The sequence below is a fragment of the Cavia porcellus genome, unplaced genomic scaffold (assembly GCF_034190915.1).
Source record: "Cavia porcellus strain 051 isolate PalLab524CR breed Dunkin Hartley unplaced genomic scaffold, mCavPor4.1 scaffold_6, whole genome shotgun sequence".
Lineage (NCBI taxonomy): Eukaryota > Metazoa > Chordata > Mammalia > Rodentia > Caviidae > Cavia > Cavia porcellus.
Window position 1 is genome coordinate 42,939,126 of NW_026947489.1, and position 18,006 is coordinate 42,957,131.

Sequence of the window (18,006 nt, forward strand, 5' to 3'; positions counted from 1 at the left end):
AATTGAATCTAACCAAAAAAAAAAAAAAAGAAAGAAATTGAATCTAAGACTTATCAGATTCTAGGAATGTGCTCTACCATTGAGCTACACTCCTAGTCAAATGTATGATTTTTCTTTTAGGTTTTATACTTGATACTTTTATCAATATATTTTATAATTTTGTCTAAGTAAATGATTATTTCCTAAAAGTGACATGAAGACATCAGATGTATATCCTTCTAAGTTTATTAGAATGATGAAGAGTGAATAAAGGAAGATTATAAGCAACATAGAACACCTCTGACATAGTAGCTATAATTGTAGCATCTTCTCAATAGAATTGTTGCAAAGAAGGAATAAAATAATGGTTAAATTAGATAATGTTATAAAAACTCTCTCTCTGTCTCTCTGTCTGTCTAGACTCTCTCTCTGTCTCTCCTCTCCTCCCCTCCTCTTCCTTTTTTTCTTTTCCTTTTCTCTCTTATCTTTTTGGTTTTGGGCATTGAAGCCAAGTCTTGGAGTGTGCTACCATGCTAAACTCTACACTACAGCCCAATGCATGCACAATCCTTAATAAGTATATGTCATATTAGTTTGAAGACGAGCAAGGAAGCCACAAACCTAAAATTTAACAGGTGAAAAGAAGAGTTGAACTATTTTGAGTGCTTAAAAGAACTCATGGTGATTATGAAATTATGTGTGGATATAGCTTCAGAAATAATCTACTGAGCATGGTGAGTACACCTGTAATCCTAGCTATTTTGGAGCTCAAGGATGGATGATAACAAGTTCAGAATAAGTCTAGGAAACCTGAGATGCCCTGTCACAAAAAGTAGATTTTAAAAAAGGGCCAGGAGTGTGGCTCAGTGCTCCCTGGGTTCAATTCCCAGCAACACAGACACAAGGGAGCACTCCCCCTCAAAACAAAAACAAAAACAAAACAAAATAAACAACCCCACCCAGACAGACACAACCAGCCAAACAAAAACTTCTGTGTTGGGAGTGGGAAGTGGGCCATGTTCTTGAAAACTAGGCAGTTATTCTTCTAATTTTGTATACATCTGGAAGTCTCAATATAAACTAAAACTTGGTTTGTGGCTTCCTACTCCACTCCCCAAGGTAAGGAAGTAATGCAAGAAGATTTGATTTGAAATAGAAATGACTGGACTTGAAGCTTTGTGTAGTATCATTAGTGGACGCCGTGTTAATAACTAGTCTCAGAATATCGTTTTCTAGTCCATCTTTTTTCTTCAGAGTTGTCAAAGTTCAGGCATCACTAGAAAACTACAAATCCCAGGGTTCATCGCACGCGAAGCGGCTCAGCGGGGACCTCGCCGCATCGGAACTGGAATGGTCCCTATGAAAATTGATGACTGTGACTTAGAGCCGATTGGGAGTGCGTAGGCCGACCGGGGGTGCCGCTCGCAGGGCGCAGTGTGGTGCCTTTATGTTCAGGCATCGTCCCGGGCAGCCCCGCCCCTGCCCGGGGCCTCCATGAGGCGGGAGTCCCCACAGTGCGCCTCCAAGATGGCGACGCCGTTGGCGGTAAATTCGGGTGAGTACGGCCGGGGCGAAGAGAGGCGCCCGGGAGAGCGGTGACAGGTTCTTCAGAGACAGGCTCGGGGGGGGGGGGCAGTGTTCCTGGGAGACCAGGCTCCCCCTTGTGCGCGGCGCCTACTTGGCCCTGGCTCCAGGTCTACCGTCCTGCCCCTCCTCAGTTTGAATGGCTCGTGTTGGCCCTGCGGCTCCAGCCCTTGGGTTGGAGTTGGAGAGGCGAGGCAGAGAAGCATGGTCTCCTGGATCCCGGCGTGTCGATTCCAGCAGTCCAGAGCTAAGCCAGGTGCCTCCCATCCCCCAATTCATTGTATATCAGCGGCCCAGATTTCGCGCTGATACTTGACGCCGGAGCCCGAAGATGCGCGGTATTTTCCAGACACGAGCGGAAGCTGGAAACTCACACCTCAGAGCGGGCACCCTGACCCCTCTTGGGGTGCAAGGGGTCCTTCAGGCTGCCAGACCACGGCTTATAAAATCTCCAGCCGGCGAGTGGCCAGAAAGGGGGTGCCCTGGGCTCGGAAGTTTGATCTGCGGCTGAGGGCCGCCCTAGATGTTCCTGCTCCTTCGTGGCCGTGGAATTTGAAGGTGAAGTGGAATCTAGGAGGCAGTGAAGGAACTACGGGAGATTGGGGTGATTCGAAATCCCTGGGTGCTCGAAAGAGTGGCTGCACCAGTGTCAAAATCCCTGGAGTGCACTGCTGGTAGGTAGGGCAGTCCTGTAAACAGCATTTCCTGCTCAGTGTCAGTGCCTCAACTGATCACTGAACTATGTAGGCACCACTAGGAGAATTTCTGTGTGGTAAATGCTTGTAGGGAATCTCCTGGTACTTTTTCTGATTCTGTATAGTGTTTTTTGTTTTGTTTTGTTTTGTTTTATTGTTGGTTTGTTCTACTTTCACAGGTTCGGTAATTTTGAAAAGTCTAAAATAAAAGAGTTTTGTAAATCAAAGCATTTCAGAATGCCATACATTATTTTATAATAATGAAGGTTATGCTTACTGAGCTCTGAAGATGTCCTGACATTGGACCTAGTGTTCTAATTGCAGTGCCTGGTGCTTTTTATACTCCAGAGAAATAAGTTTTCGTCCATCCCCCACTGGGGATTGAACCTGTGGCCTAAGTACTGAGCTAATTCCCAGACCACTTTTTTTTTTTTTGGTCTTTAAGACAGAGTTTCATTGTGTGCCTCAGGCTGGTCTTGAACTCACTTTGTAGCCCAGGCTGGGTTCGAACTCACCGCAGTCCTGCTTCAGCTGCCTGAGTGGTAGGATTTCAGGCCTGCGCCAGTAAACCCAGTGTTCCCAGACGTCTTTGAAAAAAAATTTTGTTAGTACGTGTTTTCAGCTCATTCAGTTGACAGTCATTTTGGGGAATGGGTACATATACATACCATAGGCTTTTTTTAAAAAAATTTCTCTTTTAAATCCCCCTGCCCACTTTTTTCCCCCTATTTTTTTATTTTGAGACTGTCCTGCTAAAATGCATAGGTTGGGCTTGAACTTGTTATCCTACCTCAGCCTCCCAGGGTGTTGTGATTACAGGTCTGCATCAAGAAACTAGACTAGTAGCTGCTGTTACATATGCTACAAGTTTAGAAATAGAGACTTTGTTGATTAAATAACTTACCCAATGTTAAACATGAACGTAAGTTGTTGAGGGAATAGAGAAAAGTTTCCAACAGGTGTAAGGTGGAAATATTGTATGGTAAAGCCTTATGGTTGGAGTGTCAGTTAGGTGCTTGCAGAGGATTAAACACACAACCTCAGGGCATGGGAAGCATGGTCTCTACCACAAAATGTACTCCCTTCCCAGCTGTAGGCCCCTCCTCTGTGGAGCACTGGGAATTAATTTAGGATCTTTACACAGAGGTACTTCCTCAGCCTTCCCTTTTTCCCCTTCCTATTTTTTATTTTGAGACAAAGTCTTGTTAAATGGCTAACTTTCCCAGGCTGTGTTTGAATTGTGATGCTTCTGCTTCAGCTTCCCAGAGTGCTGGGTTTATAGGTGTGAATCACCACACTTAATTGTGAGCTTTCTGAAGCCTGGTGTGATATACCCTCTGGGAGGTTATGGCAGGAGGCTCTGAGTTCAAGCCTGGCTTCGAAATATAGCAGTATCTTGTATCCAAATAAATCTGAGTGTTTCCTAATCCTGCTTTTTATTTAGATGTTAGGGAAGAAAGATGAGGCAGTTACTTGTATTGAGTGCCTATCAATGTACTGTGCATTTTATCTAGTTTTCCTCATCCTTAGAACCAGATGGTGATCCTCTTTGGTAAAAAGGAAACCGAAGAGCAACATTTTAAAATCAATCAGTCAATCAAAAAAAGTTTTTTTATTCATTTTAGGCCACATAAAAAGGTGATAAGACCAGGCTCAATTGATACTCCAATTTAGTCAGGATTTATTAGATTTTGTGTGTATATATATATATATATATATATATTTTATTTTAAAGAGGAAAAAAATTCAAAACAAGATAGAGAGTAACTATAGGAAATACACTGTGTATTGTGCTTTAAATTAGTTACACATAGTACAAGATATCTGCATTTAATTGTCCTCACAATGGTAGCATAAACCTTTCTTTTCAATGATCTGAGAGAAATTGGTAGTATAACCATCTGTCTTCTTTCTTTCTGTCTCTCTCTATATATACATACACACATATACACACAAATACATACATGAATTATTTTTTCCAGTGTTTACATACGAGAGTCAGATTTATTTCACTTAGGTGTATGGTCTCTAGTTGCATTCATTTACCCATAAAAATCTCAAGTTTATTGTTCTTTATGGCTGAGTAGTTATCCAATGTATACAAATACTGCATCTTTTTAGTCCATCTTTGGTTGATGCGCATTTAGGTTTCCAAGATTTAGCTATTACAAATGTACTGTTATAATCATGAATGGACATATGGCTATGGTACAGTGTTTTTAATTCTTCTGGGAAGATACACAGAAGGGGAATAACCTGGTCAAATGGAATTGCCAATCCTAGGTTTTTGAGGAATCTCCACACTGATTTCCAGTGTTTGCGTCTACACTTCAACCATAAGTGGAGAATGGTTCCTTTTCCCCCACAGCCTCTCCAGCATTTGTTACTGGTTGATTTCTTGATAATAGCCATTCTTTCTGTGGTGAGGTAGAATCTCATTGTATGCATCTCTCATATGGCCAGTGATTTTGAACATTTTTTATGTGTTTATTTGCTGTTTGTGTTTATTTGATTTTTAAATTTTATTTTAAAGATAATAAAACCCAACAAAACAGATTAAAGTCAATCAGAACAAAGTGCTGAAATTGGTACTTTGAAACAGGATGATAGGAAAACAAAGACCATTATAGTATATCTTGTTATCTCCACAATAGTTCTCCATCAAATATAACAAAATCAAATCAAAACAATAAAACCAATCAAAACAGAACATTGAATAAAGCAAAACAATAGGAACAGAACAAAACAGTGAGAACAATATTGCACCTCAAAAACAAGATAGAAGGAAACCCCCTATATTTGTTGTACTGCAAACTGTCTTCCTCCCATGAGATGCTCAGACCACTAGCCCGAGGCCTGGAAAGTCAACCTAACAATGCAAGGATTCAGTTTTTTGCATTTCAGTTGCTATCAACTCTGCATGTCCCCCAAACCAGCTGGTTGATTGGGGTGGGGGGTAGGCTTGCAGGAGGTACTCTCTGACTTCTCTCTATCTGGGTCCCACAGGGTTTGCATAGATTACCAGAAGGCTTGCTGTTTGGCTTCTTGGTGGGCTCTTCCTAGTCCCAGCATAGCTGATTCTCTGGAGATGCTGACTTCTCTCTTCTGGGCTCTGCATGGCTTGTGCCTCTTACTGGATTTTGTATTAAGAAAACATAATGTTTATATTCTTCTCTAAGAATTCCAATAAACTTTTTATATTTTTACTTTTTATTTGTGACTTTTATTAAAAAGTAACCACAAGTGAACAAATAGATAGTAACTTACATTGTTTTCCAAATGTGTGTTTTGTTTGATGCTGGGTTTATTTCTTTTTAAGCTGCTAGTCTATGGGGTCCTTACAAAGATGTCTGGCAAACAGTGGGAAATGCTCTCTGGAGAAGACAACCTGAAGCCGTCCACCTTCTGGATGTGATTTTGAAGAAGCACAGACCTGACTTCATCTCATTGTTCAAAAACCCAGTAGGACATTTTCTTTCTTTGCTACTTAGACTCACCTGTTTGGATTTTTTTTTTTTAAGGGCTAAGGGAAGAGTAAATTCTTAATGTATTGTAAATAAAATGTTACTTGACCTAGTCCAGTGATTCAGGTTTTCTTTTAAAATGTTACTTTTCCTGGGAGCAGTTGTGTTTTTTTCGTTTTCAATAAAAGTTATAATTGAATTTATCTCCAGATAAGAGAGAAATGTAATAATGTTTAAAGATAATTGAAGACATTCATTATATTCCAGAAATACTAGCTGTTTTAGAATTTCTGACTTATAGTTAATATATCCAGATACACTTTTGCATTAGCATGTAGTGTTTTCTAAGTTGTGTTAGCTGATGTCCCTTACAGCTAGCAAACCAGTAAATCAGTAGAGGAGATTCACTACCTCCTGTTCAACAGTTTGCGCTTTTTTTTTCATGGTACTGGAAATTGAACCCAGAGGCTTCATGTTGAATTACATCTGTCGTGCTTTTTCAGTTTTCTGTTTTAAGATGGGATCTGTCTAAATTACTGGTTCTGCCTTGTGACCCTCCTGCTTTGGCTTCCCAGAGTGCTTGAATTTGTACATCACAGATCCTGGCTCTAGTATTTGTTTCTCTATACTAACCTGACCATCTAAGAAATATTTATGGGATGTGTTACAAGAAATGGCTTTTGAGGGTTTTTGGTTTTCTTTAGTAGAAAGAGCCCCAGCAGCAAGCCTGGGAGCCAGCTGAGCTTTGCTGCAGTCTGCGTTCTCCCACTAGACTTGTGTGTGACTGAGGCAAGTTACCTGATTGAACTGGGTGCCAGATTTTCTGTGTGTCATAGATAATCCACGTTAAATCACCTCTATATACTTTTTTTAAGTTCTAAAAAATTTTGTATTAAGTTTATTGGTACATTGTAGGCATACATAATGATCACATTATGGGAAATTTCTACATAGTATAACTTGAATCTTCTTTTTTTCCCCCTTACTCTATTTTTGAGGCATTTTTTTTTTTTTTTGAGACAGGGTGTTGGTCTCTAATTCTTTAGTTTAAGGCTGACCTTAAACTCACTGTGTAGCCCAAACTGACTTCAAACTCATGGTGTTCACCTGCCTCTGCCTCTGGAGTGCTGGGATTATAGGCCTATGCTACCACAACAGGCTTAAAATTTTAAGGTTTTGTATTTTTTTAAAAAACACTATGAAACTTTTTTTTTAATCGGTACCAGGGATTGAACTCATGACTGCGCACTTGCAAGGCAGGCGCTTATGCCACTGAGCTAAATCCCCAGCCCCAAAACTTTTTATTCCTTGCTAAGCTGCTAAATTTTTAATTTTTATGAGTACTATTTGTGGTACTATTTTTTTTGGTACTGGGGATTGAACTCACGACCTTGCATTTGCCAAGCAAGTGCTTGTGCCACTGAGCTATATCCTCAGCCCAACGAAGTACTAATTTTTAAGATTTTATTTTCTATCAGATAATTTTATGTTATGTCATTTATTAAATGTTTGAGTCAAAAAATCTTAAGTTTTTAGTATTAGTAGACTGATTCATTCTGCTAAGTAATTCAACAATTCACATATCTTTTTTATTATTTTCCACTTGAAGACCTTAATGTTTTTATGTACTAGGTATGTAATTGGAAAAAAATCCTTGGAAACTTGAAAAATAGAGTGCTATTTTATTTTCTTTTAATTTTACAGTTCATAGTTTAGCAGAATCAGTTTATTGAGAAAATATTAGGTTAAAAGTTGAAGGTAATGCAAAATGTTACTTCATAAAGGTCTATTTCTAAGATTATCTGAGAAGAAATACTTGAATTTATTATGTTACTAGTTTGTATTATCATGAAAAAGTTCTGTAAGTACCATTGTAGGAAATGGGTTCTGGTGTACTATTTTCATTATTTGTTTATAATTTTATAGCCAAAAAATGTCCAACAGCATGAGATGGTTCAGAAAGCCAGTACTGAAGGAGTTGCCATTCAGGGTCAACAGGGAACCCGACCTCTTCCTGAAAAGCTCATTAAAGAAGCCTTTATTCTCAGTGACCTTTTTGATATTGGGGAATTAGCAGCTGTTGAGCTTCTCCTTGCTGGTAGGTTGACATTGAACTGAAACTGTGGTAAGGTCTTGCTGAATTATAAAGTTATAAAATACTGTATTGTTTAGATTCCAAAATAGCTTCTCAGGATATAAATTATTCAATGGATAATAACATATTCAAAATATTTTCTTTAACTTACCTTTTATTAAAGGGAAGGCTTTAGCTTAATGATTGCAGATGTTAAAGGTAATTGAACTGCTTTAGGATAGGCTTTTCTTTTTTTTTTTTTTAATCTGAGTAATGTTCCATTGTAAGGATAGGCTTTTCAATGGTAACATACTAGAAATTCAGTGCATCAGTTCAGGTTTGTTTGTGATTCAGTTATGGGCTAGAGGCAAGGGAGTTAGTTAGCTTGTGCAGAGAAGTCTTCATAAAGATGGTAAGGTTTAAGGTAGGTATTACAAAATGAGTAAGCATGCATTAGGTGGAATGGGGGTGCTTAGAGGGCAAAGGCCACCAGGCAGAAAAAGTCACTTGTACCTGTGGACAGCAAGGTGATAGATTTGGGGAACTGTAGGAAGTATGGCTGGGGAGTGACGGGTAAGGAGAGTGGGGAGCAGTAGAAGACAAACTGACAGGGTGTGCTGAATAAGACAAAATGAGGATACACTCAGAGGGGAGCAGCTTATGGCACGAATGACCACACAATGAAAAGATTCTTTTCGGAAAAGACTGGGAGAAATTTCCAACTATTTCAAAGATTTCATGGCCATGCAAATACAAGGGCATTGAATAAAATTTAATTCAGTAGATAAGAGTGAGACCAAAAGATTCACACTTACAAAGGAAATTAGAGATGAAAGTGAAATTTAGAGTTTGAAAGGGTGAAATTCATGTTACTTTCCTGCGTGGATGGGATGGCCATTTGTGTGCATTGTGTATGGAGTGAACAGGGAGGTCAAGAGATAAGTAAAGCAAAGAGCTCCTAGGCCCCTTCAACCGATATTCTCAGATTCATTGAACTGAACATTGGTGTAGTGTCTTTTTTTTTTTTTTTCTAATAATGTGATTGTTTGTTAAATTATTTCTCACTGTTCTTAACTAGGAGAACATCAGCAGCCTCATTTTCCTGGCCTTACCAGAGGATTAGTAGCTGTTCTTTTGTACTGGGATGGAAAGCGATGCATTGCAAATTCCCTAAAAGCCTTAATACAGTCTAGACGAGGGAAGACATGGACTTTAGAACTCAGGTCTGTTTGCTTCTTGGAATTTCAGAGCTTAATTTGAAATTCTTTGAAGAATTACAATCTTAGAAATAACACAAGTTTCCACTTATACTCTGTATCAGTCAAATTTGTAACGTGCTGAGTAATGTATTTCTACCCTTCGAACTGACATAACAGTTTAAACCTGCTTTACTTTGTTTACAAATAATTATGGTTAGAAGATTGCTGAAGCTCAGTCATCTAGAAGGATTAAAAAGAATTAAGTTATAATTTATCCTTTTGTTTTCAATAATGTTTAATTGTCAAAAGAGCATTTGCTGTCAGTTATTGTGAGGAAGTAAAAGCATTATTGTTTGATATGGCTTTGTTTCTTTTCATTACAGCCCAGAACTGGTTTCCATGACAACACGCTTCACAGATGAACTGATGGAGCAAGGACTGACTTACAAAGTTCTTACTCTGGTGTCACAGATTGATGTAAATAATGAGTTTGAGAAACTACAGCGAGACAGAGGTCTGGGCAGTGAAAAGCATCGCAAAGAGGCAAGGCGCCAGTGAAATGAATTCATAGGTTATTTGTATCAAATCTCAGACAGAAAAAGTTACAAGGACTCAAAGTCTGGTTGTGTAGGCAAAGAAAATAATGAATTTCAAAATATGTAGTTGGTTGTGTCTATGAAATTGACTTGAGATTATTTCAGTTTCTGTATAGTCATTTATGTGCCATTATAGCTTTTTCTGGGATGAACTGTTTAAGGAATTGGTCACCCCAATTTCTGAAGAGTTAAAGGAGATGAAGCAATAAGCAGTAGAATTTGTTCAGAATCTAGAGATGAGATTTTAGGATCACTTGAGGGCTCATATAGTTTTATTTTGTTAGGCTTTATAAACGATAGACTTCATTGTATTTATTTATTTATTTTTATCGGTACTGGGGATCAAGCTCACGACCATGTGCTTGCAAAGCAGGCACTTATGCCGCTGAGCTAAATCTCTAGCCCCCTAGCTTACATTTTATAAGACAGATTCATTGTAGTCTGTTTAAACTGATTAATCATGTGTTTTTATTTCTAGGTTTCTGATCTCATCAAAGAGTGTAGGCAGTCTTTGGCAGAAAGTCTTTTTGCCTGGGCTTGCCAGTCTCCGTTAGGCAAAGATGACACCCTCCTCCTTATTGGCCATTTGGAGAGAGTGACAGTAGAGGCCAATGGCACACTGGATGCGGTGAATCTGGCTCTTCTTATGGCACTTTTGTACTGTTTCGACATCAGTTTTATAGAACAAAGCACAGAGGAACGAGATGGTATTGATTTTATGCCTTGTATACATTTATTTTTAAAAATCAAATTTAAATATTCAAGAAGTACAATGTAAAGTCACACTTAAGGTTTGGATCATAGTTCTGTTAGAGTGCTTGCTTATCACGTTCAAGGCTGAGTTGGACTCCAGCACCACAAAAAGAAATCCAACTCCCTTGTTACTATGACATTTGTTTCTTTTGAGGTGTGGTATGGAAGTGATAAAGGTTACATAATACATGTTCATGAGATACACATAACCTAGGACTTGTTTCACTACTGTTGTTGAAATTTTCAAGTCTATCATGAAAAGAGAATTTTGTTAAATTTTTGTAGTATTTCATCTTTTTGACTTTTAATTTTTGTGAAGTAGATTCAACTTTAATCTTTAGATATATTTTAGAATTATATGTAGCAAAATGGCCCTTTTTTCTAAGTTCTATTACACTTATTAAAAATCATTTAAAGTAGTACAACTAAAGTTTAAGAGTATTGTCTATTTGCTTTTCAATTTGTATACAGTGCTTAACATAGTTTACATTATGTGTGGTAAACAGTGATGTTAACTAGTCATGATTGTTTTGGAAAATGCCCAGGTTTTCTGAGGCATTTCTGTGTGTCAGAAATGAGAATATATGTACTTCTTGGTAGTGTCCTCTATTTTTGCGTTTTCAGATGTGATTCATCAGCTTCCACTGTTGACAGAGAGGCAATACATTGCCACCATTCACTCTCGTCTTCAGGACTCACAGCCGTGGAAACTACCTGGGTTGCAAGCTACTGTTAGACTTGCTTGGGCACTGGCTCTTAGAGGAATATCTCAGCTTCCTGATGTGACAGGTAAATTGTAGGTAATTTTGGCCACAGAAGCAGCATTAGCAGCTTTTAATGAATTTTAAAGAGGTGTTTTCTTTGACATGTATAATATGTATAAGCATACGAAGATGTCTAGAGTTATATTAGGAAAAACTTTGGAAAGTAGTAGTGGAGTACTTTTTTCTTTCATCTCCTAAAATAAATTATATGAATTATTTCCTTTTCTTTTATCTAGTGACAATGCTTTTTTACTTTTTTTTTTTGATGTTGTTGTTTTTGTCTTTGTCTTTTTGAGACAAGTTTCTGCTATGCAGTTCAGGTCTGCCTTGAGCTCACTTTGTAGCCCATGTTGGTCTCCAGCTCACAGCAATCTTCCTGCCTTCCCCTGCTCAGGGCTGGGATTACAGGTGTGTGACACCATACCTGGACTTCTTTTTTTTTTTTGGTACCAGGGATTGAACTCATGACCTCGTGCTTACCAGCACGAGGAGAATAGGAATGGTGAGTGGGGAGTAGGAATACTTCCTGAAAGATAGGTTGAGAATGGGTTGCCCTTATAGTAATTTGAAACCTGAAGAATTGTCCCTTCTATAGTGTTTTATGGTATATGGTAAAGAGGCTTTATTTCAGTTCCCTCTCCTTGTCAACAGTGCTTTTTTCTCTCGGAGTGTCAGCAGATTACAACATCTTACCAATTGTATAATTCCACATTTTGCTCATGCTATTCCAAGGGGTTTGCAGGAAAAGTTTTGTGTTTGTCTCTTGCCACTTTATAAAAAATTATTAAATCAAATAGATAATCAATTTGACTTTTACATTCATGTACAAATTGTCTTTTTTTTAACTGTACATACCCTTTTCTCGTATTCAGTCTTTATTTCAGTACTTTTAAATGAAGTTACCCTTTAAATGTTCATGTGCTGTGTGACAATAAAATTTTTATATCATAATTTCTCATGCCATTGCCCTAATCTTGAGAGGCACAGTAGAACAGTAATAGTTTGCTGTAGAACAGAAGATAAAAAAAACCTAGGAGTCATAGCCTTACTTTCAAGTCCTAGATCTTTGGCTAAACTCTGGTTTTATGTTTTTCTTTTATTTATTTTTTCTCATGTAGAGAGGGAAGCCAGGGCTTTCACCCTTAGCTACATTCCTAGTTCTTTTATTTTTTGTTTGAGGTAGCATCTTGCTAAGTTGTCCAGACTGGGCTTCAATATGTTTCTGCTGCCTCAGACTGAGAGCACTAGAGTTACAGACATGTACTCACTCCAGCTGCTTGTATCCTTTTATTACGTTTAGCAGTTAAAAGTAGTAGTGTTTTGCTTTATTTTGTTTTATTTTTGTGGTGCTGGGGCTTGGACTTGCTGAGTACATGTTCTACTGAGCCATGCTGAGGACCTAAGAATTTTTTAACTACAAAAATTCTTAATAATGTTTAGTTATTATTAGTAATTTTAGTATCATATATATACATACTTTATTTCAAAGTAGAAAATAAAGCATATATTAAATAAACTCATTTAGTTTCTCTAGGTTGACTCTGCTTGTACTTTTAAGGAACAGTATGTATTTGGTCTCTCTGACAGTCCAACAGAATAAGGTGTGGCAGTTCTTCTTCCAAAGCTGGATTGAAATAGAGCTACCTACAAATTTATTTTTCAAATTTAAAAGAAGTGATCACCAGTGTTTTTCTTGAAGTCACATCAAACCTTTCTAGATTAAACTGTCAACTTCCAGTCTGTCTAGAGCAAAGAAGATGGCCTGTACCTTTGGGATACAGGGTGTGACCGTATTGTGGAAAGCACTGTCATAAAGATTCAGTTTCTTCAAGGGCAGAGGAAGAATAAAACTGTATGGAAGTACCTAGACATGTCCGTTAATTGCAATGTAGAGACTATTTTTTTTCAAGAAACAGGCTGCACAAAAGATAAAAAAGCCAAAATCTTTCATTGCATTAATGAGACATTGTATATTTGCCTACTTTCTATCTGTTTATTTGACTTTGAGAAAGTATTTTATAGTGATATATGTGTATGAGTTTGTTTTGTTTAAGTATCTTGAGTTAAATCTTCAAGTAAAATGTTCAGTTGCTTGGAATTTGCTTCAGTGTAATACAGGTGGCAGAAGGGAGTGTACAGGTGAAATAAATCGGTAATATTGAAATGAGGTGATGGGTATGTAGAATCTTAGGAGTCTGTTTATCTATAGATACCTATTTGAAGTTTTAACACTCCTAAGCAGAGTGTTAAAAATTATAAGTAGGCGAGTTTAGTTTTTCAATTCTGGCTGCCTGGTTACCAATTTAGTAGTTATTTAACTCGTGATGTTTAGGTCTTCAGTCATTGGCTTGAAGACTTTTTCCGAATACCCCACAAAGTTTCACGGGGATTAAAGCCTTAGAGGTGGGCATGTTGCCATGTGCCTGTATTCCCAGCTGCTCAAGAGAAAGAGATAGGAGGGTTAGAAATTCAAGGCTTCTTAGGAATCAATCGCAGTACTATCTATCTATCTATCTATCTATCTATCTATCTATCTATCTTTCCCTCATTTTCGTATGGTAATGTTTAGATAATAGCGCTCTACATATGTCTGTATTACACTGCACATCTCTAAATTAGTTTTCATCACTTATTATAAAGAGCATGAGTTTTTCTGTTGCACTTTTTCAGTGGTTCTTTGGTGTGAGTCAAGTACAATTACACATAGTTTCATTTTGTGCATAGCACATGATAAAAGGATGAGAAGATCCCTAAAGTATGAACCATCTGCAGAATATTGTGGGATAGAACCTGAATTAATGACTTCTCTACTTTCTTTTCTAAATATGCTTCTAGCACTGGCAGAATTCACAGAAGCAGATGAAACAATGGCAGAGCTTGCAATTGCTGACAGTGTTTTCCTATTTCTCACTGAATCAGTAGTGGTGTCAGAAAACTTCTATCAGGAAGAATTTTATCTTCGTAGAACCCATAATCTTATCACAGATTTTCTTGCCCTTATGCCAATGAAAGTAAGTATAATAATGTAAGATGAGTGAGCATTAGTAGAAAAATTTTTATTAAATAGTTTAATACTTACTTAAAATGAATAAAATCTTTATGTGTAGAGTAAAATTTGATAATATTACAGTTTGTAACTCATGAAGATGAAATAATATAAGCCCTGTTAATTGAAGTAAATCATTAAGAGGAAATGTTTGACATTAAGGATGGTTAAAAATGAGAAAGTAATATGAGTGAAAATGGTTCTGTGGGTAAAATATTATCAACTCTCTACTACCCAAGGGATTGGTACTACCCTCTGGTCATGGGTTCTACATCTACAGATTGAGTCGACTATGGCTTACAAATATTTTGGAACAACAATTTGCATTTGTACTGCACATATATAGTTTCTTCCCCCTCTTATTATTTCCTAAGTGTTATACCAACTATTTATGTAATGCTTGCATTGTGTTAGATATTAGAAATAATTTAGAGATGACAAAATATATATGAAACTATTTTGCATACCTTATGTGGAAATACTGTGTTATTTTAGATTAGGGACTTGGGTGTATGGATTTTGTTATCTGTGATATATGTGTGAGGGCGGTGAGGTTGCTGAAATCAGTGCATGAATGCCAAGGGGCAGGGGAATTTTTAACATGATATGGAAGAGGTGTAGTGTAAAGTTTCATTTTGTAGGCAATTGTTTAGAGGCTTAATTATAGTGTATAAATGGGTTTCAATGTGAATACAGATGAAATAATGAGTTCCAGAACCTAGTACACAGGCTGTTTTTGAGTAGATGGCTTGTGATGTACCTGCGATCCCCAAAGGGTTACTGGAGCCATTTCAGATGAGTCCTCATTATATGCTGTGTGTGCCATTGTGTGTCAAAGAAGCCGCCAAAAAGTGATAGGAAATAAACAAAAAAAGCTTCCTTTTTTGTTATTTAATATATATATCATAAAACTACTTTTTTGTATACAAATTTAAAAGGAAGGATTTACATTTGTAATATATTACACAGGTCTGATACCATACCCTCTGAAAAACATAAAGCAAGTGGAAAAACTACCAAGAATGGCAAAAACAAGGAATCAGATACTTGTTACTTAATGAATCAAGTGTTTATTGAGTTTCTCCTGTGATCCAGGTACTATGTTAGATACTATGAAGAAAACAAATAAGCCTAGTGGTATTGCCCCTGGGCTCAATTCTTAGCACCAAAAAAGATAAATAAGTAGACTTACTGCCTACCAGCAAAGAAGAGAACTTGTAATCAAATTGTAGAGGCAATATCTCTATATATATATATATAGAAAGAGAGAGAAAGAGAAATATAGCTTTCAACAGTGAATAGTTAAGAGGTACAGACAGTAAATTACAGTGGCTCACTCAAGGACTAGAATAGTCCAGAAGTACAAACAAGTAATTTGAGAATTCAGCAGCCTTGAAGGACTTGACAGGAAAGCATCACAGAATTTCAGGACTAGAGGAAGGCTAATCCTTTCATTATGTGTTTGTGGAAATGAACTCTAAGGAAGTTTAAGGTTTAAAATGTTTCCCAAATGAATAGGCTAGATGAGACTTTGAATATAGAAAGATAATGGAGATAGAAAGAGGAAGGATGATAAGAGGAATTTGTATAGAAGAATCATAAATGACTTGAATAAGGTAAACAATGAATTCGTTTATGCAATTCCAAGATACTGGAGTTTCTTCAATATATACAGAACTTACCGTTTTTTTTTTTTTGTTGTTGTTGTTGTTGTTTGTTTTAATATTGGTTAGTGAGCCCAGGACCAGCACACTAAGTTACAACCTTATTTTATTTTATTTTGGGGCAGTCTTGCCTGCTGCCCAGATGGGCTGTGAATTTGCAAATCCTACTGCCTTAATGCGGGGGTTGTAGGTACATGCCATTGTGCCAGGATAATTCTGTCTTTTCTTAAATGGGCTTTAGTAGTTTACTAAGTAGACTTTAGTAGTTTGTGTCTATCAGTGAATATGTCCATGTCATTAAAACTATTAAATTGATTGACAGAGGTATTCCTAACTTTTCTGTATTATAATTTTTGTTTCTATAGCATCTATAGTAATGTTTCCTTTATAACTCCTGATATTAGTGCAATGTATCTTCTCTTTCATAATTAACTTGACTAGGGGTTTAATAATCTTGTGTTTCCTTTGAATCAACTTTTGGCTACATTGATTTTCTTGTATTTCATTTTATGGTTACCAATTTGTACTCTTATTTTTTTCCTTTTGCTTTGAGCTTAATTTACCTTCTATATTTCAGTGCCTTGCCCGTTTTCCCAGAGGCACTTTACCAGTGAGGTACATCTCCAACTATTTTTATTTTTTAATTTAATTTTATTTTTCTTGCTTTTTAAAATTTTTTTGAGACAGGGTCTCTCTATGTGGTTCACGTTAGCTTTGAACTCAGCTATGTAGCCCAGGCTGGCCTCAAGTTTGTGATGATCCTTCTGCCAGTCTCCAAGTGCTGTAATTACAGACATGTGTGACCACACCTAGTTATTTGTACTTTTTATTTTGAGATGGTGTCTCAGTAAGTTGACTGGCTGTGCAATCCTCTTGCCTCAGCCTTCCAAGTGGCTGAGATTACAGGCATGTTCTGCATATCAACTTAGTTTCTTAAGGTAGAAACTTAGGTTATTGATTTGAAGCTCATTCTTTCTGACACAAGCGTGTAATGCTGTGAATTTACCTCTAGTAACTGCTTTGACTGTACCACGCAAATTTTGATAGGTCGTATTTTCTTTTTAATGTATTTTCAGTTTGATGTATTTTCTAATTTCCCTGAAGTATTTTTGCTAGGTAAGTTGTATAGAAGAATGTTGTTTAATTTCCAAATGATTGCCTATGCCTTGTTTGTGGTTTAATTGTGTTGTGATTAGAGAACATACTTTATAGGATTTCAGTTGTGTTGAGGTTCCTTTTATGGCTCAGAATATGACCTGTCTTGGGAAATGTTCTGTGTATATTTGAAAGGAATGGGTATTCTGCTACTGTTCTGTGGATTGCTCCATAAATATCAATTAGGTTAGGTTGTTTGTACTGTTGTTCAGGCTGTGTATATCCTGCTTGATTTTCTGTGTACTCTTGTGAGTATTGAGCGGGGAGGGTAGAAATCTCGTAACTGTAATTGTGGATTTATCTGGCTGTGATTTCTTTGTAAAGGAAGTGGCTTATTTTTTTTGACATTTAGTTTAGATTCTAAGAATCTAAGAATTCTAAGAATGGTTCTCAAGCAGGGCTACAATGTTCTTCACATCATGTAAGGAATGGGTGGTGCTAGTTTTGTTAGTTATAATTACTGCAATATTGTTACTGGTGGTGGGTCTTTCCAGAGATGCTAAGTTTACTGCCTTAAGGATAATCTATCGTAGTGAAGACATGTTCTGCCCAAAATGTCAGGAACATCCCTATTGAGAAAATCGTCCCTATTGAGAGGTTAGGCGCATGTTTGTTCTCTGAAGTTTTAAGATGCTGTAAATTGTAGGTAGTATAGTGCAGTAACATTCCTAACATACTTTTTTACATCACTAAAGTGGAATAGGTATTTAAACAATGTTATTATTGTATGTAATTTAAGACACTTGCCTATTTTTTATTTCATTTTTATAAGCCTATATATAAGAAATATACATACTGACCATGTTTAATAAACTTAACAGGTGAAGCAGCTGAGGAATCGGGCAGATGAAGATGCCCGAATAATTCACATGAGTGTGCAGATGGGTAATGAACCCCCCATCTCATTAAGGAGGGATCTGGAGCACTTAATGCTCTTGGTAAGCTTTTATGTCACAAAATCTGTCATCTTTTTTCCTTCTATTACCTTTCTTTAGCTTTGGGAAACATCAGCTGTAGTAGTTTTGAGTCCACA

The 18,006-nt window shown here is 37.1% G+C and overlaps 1 protein-coding gene across 2 annotated transcripts in view; it reads left to right on the forward strand.

The window, feature by feature from the left end:
* Nucleotides 1-1,376: 1,376 nt before the first annotated feature.
* Nucleotides 1,377-18,006, forward strand: part of Nup205 (nucleoporin 205) — a 70,463-nt gene continuing 53,833 nt past the window's right edge. Inside the window, exons 1-9 of one of the 2 annotated variants that reach the window (XM_063250547.1) lie at nt 1,377-1,534; nt 5,578-5,720; nt 7,649-7,820; nt 8,875-9,019; nt 9,379-9,538; nt 10,070-10,298; nt 10,969-11,133; nt 13,944-14,119; nt 17,795-17,911. In XM_063250547.1, coding sequence (XP_063106617.1) covers nt 1,474-1,534; nt 5,578-5,720; nt 7,649-7,820; nt 8,875-9,019; nt 9,379-9,538; nt 10,070-10,298; nt 10,969-11,133; nt 13,944-14,119; nt 17,795-17,911 — 1,368 coding nt within the window. In that variant the 5' untranslated portion in view covers nt 1,377-1,473. Of the gene's footprint in view, nt 1,535-2,219; nt 2,238-5,577; nt 5,721-7,648; nt 7,821-8,874; nt 9,020-9,378; nt 9,539-10,069; nt 10,299-10,968; nt 11,134-13,943; nt 14,120-17,794; nt 17,912-18,006 lie in introns of those variants that run through there. The other variant, XM_063250548.1, reaches the window with a different exon arrangement.